Source organism: Monopterus albus, unplaced genomic scaffold, assembly GCF_001952655.1.
Source record: "Monopterus albus unplaced genomic scaffold, M_albus_1.0 scaffold38.1, whole genome shotgun sequence".
In the NCBI taxonomy this organism is placed as follows: domain Eukaryota; kingdom Metazoa; phylum Chordata; class Actinopteri; order Synbranchiformes; family Synbranchidae; genus Monopterus; species Monopterus albus.
In genome coordinates this window covers 70870-82093 of record NW_018127918.1, presented here as the reverse complement: position 1 = coordinate 82093, position 11224 = coordinate 70870, and the positions used below count along the sequence as shown (strand labels likewise).

Genomic DNA, 11224 nt, shown 5'->3' with positions numbered 1-11224 from the left:
ACTTCTGCTATTAAAGTGAATTAATGATAATTTGTTTTCAGTCTTGACATTGCTGTTAAACTGCTCATCCGTGTAATACTTGCAGTTATTTTCAAAGTTCTTGAAAAAGTTTTTTTCAGGGTCAAAGCCATCGTCCGGTTCATGATAATGAATTTCAGTGTCTCCAAATGTGTTCAGTTCCAGATCCCGTCCCTCAAAATCTATTAACTTCTGTAGCAAATCACTTGCCTCATATCGTCCATTGGTCATGCTTGTTGATACAAAGCTCATCTGCCATCGCAGATATCAGTATAGCTGCAAGTTTCTTCAGACATGAGAGGGTCCAGCGGCCCCATCATACTCTCCTTGTCTCGGCGTGCTGGTCATGGGTCCAAGATCCTGGTTCCGAGGTCGGGTCACCAGTTTGTTGTATCGCAGAAACGCGATTTCTCCTCTCTCCCTAGCCGCTCTTAACATCGGCATCAACTCTCTTCTTCTCTTCCTCACAGACTCGGGGTAATCTTCATTGATGTAAATCTTGGTTCCCTTAAGCTTCTTGGCTTGCTGCAGAATGTTTGTCTTATCTTTGTCCTTCATCAACTTAACCATCACCCCCCTTGGACCCCGATCAGACAGTTTCCCGACTCTGTAAACTCCTTCCATCTCTATATCTTGATGAATTTGCAGTTTGTCCTTTAAAATCTCCTTCACCTTACACTCCGCTTCCGTCCAGCTTTCTCCAGCTGACTCCTTGATTCCCTTGAAGATCAGTTTTTTTTGCTTGGACTGTGCTTCCAAATGCTCCATTTTACACGCAATAGTTATTAGACTCTCTCGGGTTTTGTCGATGTCCCGACAAGTGTTTTTGGCAATTTTTTCCTGCACCCCCACGGCCGCTTTAATCGCGTCCACATCTCGCTGGGTAAACTGCAAACTCGTTTTTATCTCCTGCATTTCTTTGGTCAAGTCGTCGAATCTCTTGTTATTTGTCTCCATAATTAGTTTCACAAAGCCTTGGAAACTCTCATGCTGTTGGCACATAAGCGCAGTGAACATAATCTTCTGCTGATTCATCATCTCAGCTACTTGCACCGCTGAAATAGAATCTTCTTCAGCCTCAACATCCTCGTTCACTTCGGATTTATTAGCTCTTTTCCCTCTAGGAGGCATTTTAGTAGTTGTAGAATTTGTTCAAAGACTTGACAATGTGGAAGATGTGAAAAATCGTAGAACAGACAAGAGAAGCAGTAAAGACGTTTGCTCTCGCTTGCAACCCGAAAGTGTTTTTTTGTTATATTGTGAAAAGAGGTAGAATTATATAACATTTCACAAGTTTCAAAGATGAATTAGATTATTTCAAAGCATTTAATCATTTTTTTTTTGTGGCTATACTTCCAGCTTTTTGAATGTGACAGTCCTAATACTAATCCCACTGAGATTTTATTAATTTATCCTCTTGTTGTGAGCTGACATATGAATCATTTGTGTTCTGACACATTTTTAGAAGCATGTTTGGCACACTGTGCACGTAACATGTACAAACATAATCTCATTCCATTTGGGTACAGGACAACAGCCCATTAGAAGTAAATTTCATTATGAATTGCACATCATAGAGCTGACTGATGCCTCTTGGCGTGAGTCCCTTGGCTTGTTGTCAGTGCACACTAGGGAATACTGTTTCTGCTGATAAATGAATCAATTACTCAACAAAATAACAACCATAAGCAGTTTGGATCCTAAGGAGGTGTTGCATTGACAAAAATTTTGACAAGTTTATATGTATTTACAAAGTTGTGTCAAAAGTTCACACAGTAATAAAGATCATCCAACTTTTATTCAGATGATTTGCTTTGTCTCCACAGATTTCATCCTTTAGTGTGACTCCAAACTATCACATCGTCTTTTTCTCCTCTGAAATATTTCCGGTTGTCGATATTCTTGACATGTTGGATGGAAAAGTACAACTAAGCTCTGTCAAGAAGGAGCTGAAAGATTTTAAAATAAGTGGTGAGTCCAACAGATCAGAGATGCAATGTTGTTGGAACTTGTTAGGATCGCTCGCCACAATTGTGAGCGAGCAGAAATGAACAGACCCAGGCGGCTGGCTTCGGTGCAATAGGTGGGTTTATTAACAGTGCTACAACAGGGGTGCAAGACTTATATACAAAAAAATAGAATGAATGAATGAATATCACCGGGTGATGACCAGCATTAGTGAAGGGGTTATTGTCCGTGGAGTGATGAGGTTGGGCTGCAAGGGAAGGCGACACTCCTGAGCTGGTCAAGGTGGTGATCCGGTAGACTGAGGAGTAACAGAGAGTGGATTGAATGATGAGACTGTGCATCGACCTGTGGAAGAGGTTGGTGGAGCTGAGGAAGCCAAGGTCCAGAGGAGAGGTCCAGGTAAAACAACAGGAGACGCTAGAACTAACATATGTGAAAACAGGAGAAAAAATAGTATACTCAGTCATGCAAAGAAGGCTAACGACATAGAAAGAACCAGCAAGGGAGTGAAGGTAAAGCCGGGTATAAATAGGGAGTGACAAAGGAGGCGCAGCTGAAGAGTGTCAGAAAATCAGGACAGGTGTGTTAATCAAGAGAGTCAGTGAGAAGGAGCAGACTAGAGCGAGAAAGAGAGAAGAGAGGAAGGTGCAGCCGGGCAAACCTGACAGAACTATAGTTTTAATACGCAGCTTGAACCTGAAGTTATGTTTCACTCTGTGTATATTTGGATTCACAGATCAAATCACTGCAGGAACAGATCTGAACCTCATCTTTAGCAACTTCTTGGAGCGAATGGCTATTATAGAGCAACAAGTTGGGAAAGAGGCTTTTAAGGAACATCGCCATGCCCTCATCATTTTTACAGATGGTAATTTCAGCATCAAGCATTGGTATATTTGATGGATTTCAGCAAATTCTTTCACTGTGAGAAATAAAGAATTTGAATATTCATGGTGCAACTATTTAAAATAAAGAGTCTGACATTTTAGAAAAGATGCTTATTTTTATGTCTGTACAGCAAATATGAAGTTACAGATAATAGCCAGTTAGCTTAGCTTAGCTTAGCTTAGTTTAGCGATAAAGACTGGACAAAGGACTACACAGGTAGCCTGGCTTTAACCAAATTCCCTTGGCAGCACTTGTTTTTTAAATTCTTACAAAAATGTATAAGATGAAAGATAATGTATTAATCTGTGGGCTTTAAAGGTCCATAAATAATTATATTGTAGCCTATGTTTTAAGTTCAATTTAAAACAGTTTTTAAATGTGAATGGTGCCTACTGAAAAAAAGTGTTTTGTTTTAACACACTGGTTATTTCTGTTACAGGAGCTTATAATATGGGCGGTTCACCTGCACCTACTGTGGCACAAATAAAAAATAAGGTATACATGAACTACACTGGTGAGACTTCAACAAGAGAAGACTATCTTGGTGAGGCTTATTTTTAATTTGCTGTGCAGATTTGTGTTGCTGATTTTCATTATTCAGCCCTGCCTTATGCCTATTATACACCAAGCCTATGGTCAGTCATTGGCAACCGTCGGCTATTGGCTACATGTTGAATCAGTGTCAGACCTTGCTGGCGAAAGAGACCACTCTGATTGGCTGTTTAGCTTAGCGAATCAGTGCACAAGAAGAAATAATGTTCAGGAAAGCCAATTGAGACTGTCGCTGTAGTATTCATGATTTCAGCTGATTTCTGGTGTCATGGTGCGCAGTGGTTAGCACTGGTGCCTCACAGCAAGAAGGTTCCGAATTCGAGCCCCAGCCCACCAGGGACCTTTCTGTGTGGAGTGTGCATGTTCTCCCTCTGCCTGCGTTGGTTCTCCAGCTTCCTCCCACAGTCCAAAGACATGCAGCTTTGGGTGATTGGAAACTCTAAATTGCCCGTAGGAGTGAGTGTGGGCTTGTGGTTGTCTGTCTCTTAGTGTCAGCCCTGTGATAGACTGGCGACCTGTCCAGGGTGTATCCTGCCTTTCACCCAATGTCTGCTGGGATTGGCTCCCCGCCCCCATGTGTCTCTACGCTTACAGACTCACACTATATCTCAACTCAACTCAACTCAACTTTATTTTTATAGCACTTTACCACAACACAGCTGACCAAAGCACTTAACATATCATTCAAAATATAAAAACAACACACAAAAAGCTATAAACAATAATATAGACACTAACACTACAGACAGAGTCTCATTCCTGGCCAAACGCCAATGAATACAAGTGGGTTTTCAAATAAGACTTAAAAGTAGACAGGGAGGGGGCCTGCCTAATATAAAGCGGCAAGGCATTCCACAGTTTTGGACCTACCACAGCAAAGGCTCTATTCCCCTTAGTTTTCCACCTGGCCCTCAGTGCCTCCAGAAGAAGCTGATCTGCTGATCTGAGGCACCACGACGGATTATATGGACGCAAAAGTTCCACAAGATAAGATGGTGCCAGCCCATTTAAGGATTTATAAACAAATAAAAGAATCTTAAAATTAACCCTGTAACGCACCGGAAGCCAGTGGAGAGATGCCAGTACTGGTGTTATGTGGTCCTTCTTACGCCCCCCAACCAATAACCGAGTAATATTGTCAGTAATATTTACTGTAATTGTTACAGAACATGTTTTAACACAGAGAGTCTAATATGTGTTGCTATGCTCCAATCTGTTACAGACATATATATTTTTGGCATTGGAGCTGAGGTCTTTGATGACGACCTGCAGCCTCTCACAACTACAAAGGCCAACGAAAAGCATTACTTCAGAATGAAGGGCCTTGATCGTTTGCAAGATACCTTTGATGAAATGATTGGTATGTCATTTCTGAAAATAAGGTCAGAAGGCTGAATAGAGCAGCAATGTGCATTTGTGTATCAGTGTTTACCCTAGCATTCATCTCCACCCTCACATTTGACACAAAGAAGATATATGATCATAAGTGAAGGGCAAAATATTGTTATCTTGTTTCCTAAAGTGCTTATAAGAGCAGGCAGGACAATCAATCTTCATCTTATGTTATCTCTATATGATACAGAGCCTGACACCGCTGATGTAGCTGGGATTAACTGATATGATAAAAGTATCCCACTGGACCATTACGTTATATAGCTTACTTATACAGGCATCATATATCTACTTCTGTTAAGATAAAAGATCATTAAAAACTTTGCTTTGGATAAAACCATCTGCTAAATGAATGAGATGTAATTGTATATATTGTCATATTGAACCCAATGTATGTGGGAAAGGATGTCTATCATTTTGTGTATTATACAGATGAAGATGCAGTTAAGGGCCTATGTGGTCTTCATAAGGACTACGACAGAGTCATAGACAAAGACGACATAGAGAGGAAGAAAAAAATGTATCCATGGTTAGCCTTCATTTATATTGAGGTTTGTTTCAGCTTTTCTTTGAACTTCATTCATGCAACACTCAGTATATACAGTAGCTCACAATGAGCCTTAGTCTTCATTCCCTGTACTACATCATACAAATTTAGAGGGATATACCCTTCCACCAGTTGGCTTAGTGAATATAGTGGAGTCAAATCTTCAGATGTACATTTTATGAAACCCCGTTTCCTAAATATCTACTCTACCATCATGCTATGTTGTCCATGTTTTTTTTTGTTTTTTTTTTATAGTGGATTTATTTAAGATTAAAATTTGAAGGGAGGAAGGAAATGCCTTGGCTCTCTGGTGAACTCTAAGATGATCTTGACAGCAGCTCACTGCTTCAGATTTGGGGACAAGCCAGACGATGTCAAAGTTGAGATTGATGATAGAATGGATCGCAAAGGTAATGATAAAGGTTTATTTAATGTCTGTATGGCTGCTCATGCCTTTTCTCTTTAGGTATATGAACATGACATACCTACATTTTAGCTGTTCATGTGGTGTTACAGTTTAAATTAAGTCTGTACTTTGCTTTGGTAATGGCTATTTTATTATTCAAAGTTTTGAAGTCAAACTAATCAATACTAAATCAATACTAACAGTTGATTGTGTCTCTTTTACAGTGAAAAAAGTAAAAACCTTTATATTACACCCAAACTACAACATTAAGGGTAAAGTCGATGAGGGTGTGGATGAGTTCTATGACTACGATGTGGCTCTCATCCAACTGGAGAAAGATGTTAAAATTTCAATTTCTGTTCGGTAAGGGGGTTGGGGTGGGGGGGGGCACACTTGAATTGCTTGCAATGTTGTGTATCTATTAATGTGCTTGTATCTATCATTCACGTCTCTGTATTTTCTAAAAAGTTAAATCTAGGTGGAGGAAAACTGTCCATTTTGTTCAAATGTCATAGTAGCTCAGGAGTGAAAATGTTATCAGGGGCACAACAGAAAACAAAATTGGAAATGGAGAAGGCAAGTGAAGAACTGAGAGAAAAATAATCTGGATGAAAGATTGGCGGTAGACTATAAAGTAAAAATAATACAGGCCAAGGTATAGAATGATTCGATTATATGACTGATCCAACTGTTGAGGAGCTCAAAAACATTTCGTCCCACCACTTTTAGGACCATGGATCCAACAGTGTCCCAGCTCTCACACATACACAAGCCAAAATCGGGAGTGTTAGCACTGTATTTCTTATAAATAAATATCCAGTGTTACAAATAGTTTCATTGGAACATCATCCTCTTCATGATATAATACTTTATCTCATCCAGACCTATTTGCATACCTTGCACCCAGGAGACCAGCGAAGCTCTACAAATGGTTGGCAAATCCACTTGTAAAGCACAAGGTACAATAACTCTACAGACACACTGCAACACACTGCTTGGTCTTCATACCTACTACAAAATACTTATCTTTTTTGCAGAACTGGGTGACACTGCATAAACTGATTCCTCACCTGGGAGCCCCTGCTCAATGAACTTTTTATTATACCGTGCACATCTCATTTACTGCTGCTATGCTTGTTAAGCTTCTATTTTCACATGGTGCATATGCACCAATGGCAGATTTACTACTCCTGTAATTAATGATCTCAGGCAGATGAAATAGAAATCTCATTTAAAGAGAGCTGGTGGTTAGTGATTTTTCAGCTTTTGCTAATTAAACCATTGTTAGCACCATTAGATGGTTGAAACTGCAGTTTCCAGATGATTTTTCTAGTTGATTAATTTTAGACCAAAAGTCTTGTCAAAGCTATATTACATGCTAATAAATACACATAAAAACAATATAATACAAACAATTAACAAAAATAAGAAATATAAGCTTATTTAATATTCATATAAACTGTCTTTCCACTGTTTTTTCCACATTTTTAATCATTCACACAGTATTTGCTACAATTCCTTCATACAAAGGATTTATATAGTTGTTGACAAATACAATAAATAAACTTTTAATGTCCTTACAATTAATTAGCTTATATTAGTGTGGACTAGTGTATTCTAAACTAGTATATGTTATACATTTATTTTATATATTATTGGTTATTAGCTACTTATAAACCCTAAATAGGGAGGAGATTATCAGATTTCCTCCTGCCAGTTTACTGTTCCTTGCAGTTAAAATGAAAAGTCTGTTATGAGCCTCAGGTTACAAGTTGCTGTATTTTTGTGTTCTCTTAATACAGAGCAGCTTCTGTTAAAGACTCAATTGGAAGAACTGAATTTCATGACTAGGACAGACAAATGGGCAGCTGAAAAAAATGTTCGCGCTAAGCTTGGAGATAATGTGAGTTTTCAGTTGCTGAGCTGTGTTGTGTGTAAGCTATGTGTATGTGACTGCTTTGTTCATTTTTCCACATACAGTCCTACAAGCCACTTTGAGCTATTGTTCTTATTCCATTTGTGCAATGCAGAGAGGTGATTGTATCAGACATGCACTAGAGGCAAAAGGCATAAAAACAAAAAATCCAGAGGTTGCTGTGACTGATAACTTCCTGTGCACTGGTGGTCTGACTCCTCAGAGAGATCATATAGCATGTACAGGTAAGCTCCAGTTATAAAGCAAAATTTAAAGTTTGCTGTATTTGTTTGTTCTTCCGCTCTTCATACGTGATGAATACAACAGCGGTACAGCTCACTAACTGAGACACATTATTTATTTTGGGGCGTAACCAGATATGTGTGTGTATTTGTTGGGACAGGTGACTCTGGAGGTGCTGTGTTCAAGCATCATCATCAGCGCACAGTACAGGTAAACAGATATTCATTCTTATGTGTCCAACAGTCTGTCACAAATGAGCATCATCCAATGGCAAATATATTAAGGAAAATAAACTTCCATAGGGATATAGGAGGTGACACCTTCTTGTTGACTCTGTAAAGTAACCAACCATTTCTTCCACAGATTGGAGTGGTCAGCTGGGGAACCAAGAATAAGTGCGAGGGGGGCGGTGTTGTCGAGTCAGATGACGCCTCCAGAGATTTCCATATAAATCTTTTCAGAGTTGTTCCTTTTCTCAAGCAATACCTTGGAAATGACACTCAGAATGACTTTGAGCCACTTCAATTTGTGGACTAAATACTAAATACTGTAAATTTACCATTTTACTTCTATCATTTATGGTTACTGTATCTTTAAAAACACTGACTTTTGGTATTTTGATAATTTTACATTCCATGAGGATTTTTTCCCCAGACTGTTTCAGAATGAAACTATAATTTTCAGATAAACATTTCTCAAATTACAAAAAAATTGTAATTGTTCTTTTCAGCACTATCCATTCTTAAAATGTACAACTACCTTCGTGCAAACAGTTCACTTAACTACATTTTTTTGTAAATGATCCAAAATGTACACATTATACCTTTATTCATCATGAATTCAGCATTTTCTGTGGTCATCCAGTATGTAAAAAAGTTAATAAAATCGGTATTAACGTGTGTCTTGATGTTGTTGAAGAGGAGCATATTCTAATGTTTAATACACCTTGAATTAGGGTAAGAGATGTGATGGCATATACAGTGCCTTGCGAAAGTATTCGGCCCCCTTGAACTTTGCGACCTTTTGCCACATTTCAGGCTTCAAACATAAAGATATAAAACTGTAATTTTTTGTGAAGAATCAACAACAAGTGGGACACAATCATGAAGTGGAATGAAATTTATTGGATATTTCAAACTTTTTTAACAAATAAAAAACTGAAAAATTGGGCGTGCAAAATTATTCAGCCCCCTTAAGTTAATACTTTGTAGCGCCACCTTTTGCTGCGATTACAGCTGTAAGTCGCTTGGGGTATGTCTATCAGTTTTGCACATCGAGAGACTGAAATTTTTGCCCATTCCTCCTTGCAAAACAGCTCGAGCTCAGTGAGGTTGGATGGAGAGCGTTTGTGAACAGCAGTTTTCAGTTCTTTCCACAGATTCTTGATTGGATTCAGGTCTGGACTTTGACTTGGCCATTCTAACACCTGGATATGTTTATTTGTGAACCATTCCATTGTAGATTTTGCTTTATGTTTTGGATCATTGTCTTGTTGGAAGACAAATCTCCGTCCCAGTCTCAGGTCTTTTGCAGACTCCATCAGGTTTCCTTCCAGAATGGTCCTGTATTTGGCTCCATCCATCTTCCCATCAATTTTAACCATCTTCCCTGTCCCTGCTGAAGAAAAGCAGGCCCAAACCATGATGCTGCCACCACCATGTTTGACAGTGGGGATGGTGTGTTCAGGGTGATGAGCTGTGTTGCTTTTACGCCAAACATAACGTTTTGCATTGTTGCCAAAAAGTTCGATTTTGGTTTCATCTGACCAGAGCACCTTCTTCCACATGTTTGGTGTGTCTCCCAGGTGGCTTGTGGCAAACTTTAAACGACACTTTTTATGGATATCTTTAAGAAATGGCTTTCTTCTTGCCACTCTTCCATAAAGGCCAGATTTGTGCAGTATACGACTGATTGTTGTCCTATGGACAGAGTCTCCCACCTCAGCTGTAGATCTCTGCAGTTCATCCAGAGTGATCATGGGCCTCTTGGCTGCATCTCTGATTAGTCTTCTCCTTGTATGAGCTGAAAGTTTAGAGGGACGGCCAGGTCTTGGTAGATTTGCAGTGGTCTGATACTCCTTCCATTTCAATATTATCGCTTGCACAGTGCTCCTTGGGATGTTTAAAGCTTGGGAAATCTTTTTGTATCCAAATCCGGCTTTAAACTTCTCCACAACAGTATCTTGGACCTGCCTGGTGTGTTCCTTGTTCTTCATGATGCTCTCTGCGCTTTAAACGGACCTGTGAGACTGTCACAGTGCAGGTGCATTTATACGGAGACTTGATTCCACACAGGTGGATTCTATTTATCATCATTAGTCATTTAGGTCAACATTGGATCATTCAGAGATCCTCACTGAACTTCTGGAGAGAGTTTGCTGCACTGAACGTAAAGGGGCTGAATAATTTTGCACGCCCAATTTTTCAGTTTTTTATTTGTTAAAAAAGTTTGACATATCCAATAAATTTCGTTCCACTTCATGATTGTGTCCCACTTGTTGTTGATTCTTCACAAAAAATTACAGTTTTATATCTTTATGTTTGAAGCCTGAAATGTGGCAAAAGGTCGCAAAGTTCAAGGGGGCCGAATACTTTCGCAAGGCACTGTATAAATCAGTCCTCCAGCAGAGATGTTGCTATACCATTTACAGAGTGGTATGCAGCTAATGGCTAAACCATTATCTGACATCTTTTTTAAAAACCTTACTCCTGTATATCATTGTGTATTGATACCCAGACTGTGATAGAGATTTGTCAATATTGCTCATGCCTTGGACCAGTGGCTTGGAGACAGATTAAAGTTTCAGCTTGATAAAATCAAACACAGGTCACAATGTGATGCAACAAAGAAACAAACCAGACATCAGTACCCGTAAATGACCAACCAGTAATGTCACAATTCTCTCAGAAACTGGCATGAGTACAGAGAAGAGGTAATGAGAGCATCATCTCAGATACACATTGCAGTAGTTTGGCTACAGTCCTGCTTCACTCCTGGCTTTGCTTATACACAAGTGAAGATATTTTTAATATAACAGATTGTAAAATAGAAGGTATTTATTCTATCAATATTGGTATAGTGTATGATCTTTTGTTATTTAATGTGTAATGATGTATGGTCTTACTCTGAGACAAATTTGTCTTTGCAGAGACAATAAAATAAAGTAAAGTAATGTCTATGATTAAACTTATTAAATATAACAATTAATAATAATAAAAATAATAATAATAATGCAGATTTATGTGTTTTTGAATTGCAAAAGTGATTTACCTAATAACTCAAATTGTAAGTGGTT

The 11224-nt window shown here is 38.8% G+C and overlaps 1 protein-coding gene across 1 annotated transcript in view; it reads left to right on the top strand.

The window, feature by feature from the left end:
* Nucleotides 1-8773, top strand: part of LOC109959265 (complement factor B-like) — a 12529-nt gene extending 3756 nt beyond the window's left edge. Inside the window, exons 7-18 of the mRNA XM_020598492.1 lie at nt 1845-1989; nt 2723-2854; nt 3314-3418; nt 4649-4786; nt 5251-5369; nt 5649-5775; nt 5996-6134; nt 6654-6730; nt 7574-7674; nt 7802-7931; nt 8090-8139; nt 8293-8773. Coding sequence (XP_020454148.1) covers nt 1845-1989; nt 2723-2854; nt 3314-3418; nt 4649-4786; nt 5251-5369; nt 5649-5775; nt 5996-6134; nt 6654-6730; nt 7574-7674; nt 7802-7931; nt 8090-8139; nt 8293-8466 — 1437 coding nt within the window. The 3' untranslated portion in view covers nt 8467-8773. The remainder of the gene's footprint in view (nt 1-1844; nt 1990-2722; nt 2855-3313; nt 3419-4648; nt 4787-5250; nt 5370-5648; nt 5776-5995; nt 6135-6653; nt 6731-7573; nt 7675-7801; nt 7932-8089; nt 8140-8292) is intronic.
* The last annotated feature ends 2451 nt before the right edge of the window (nt 8774-11224 follow it).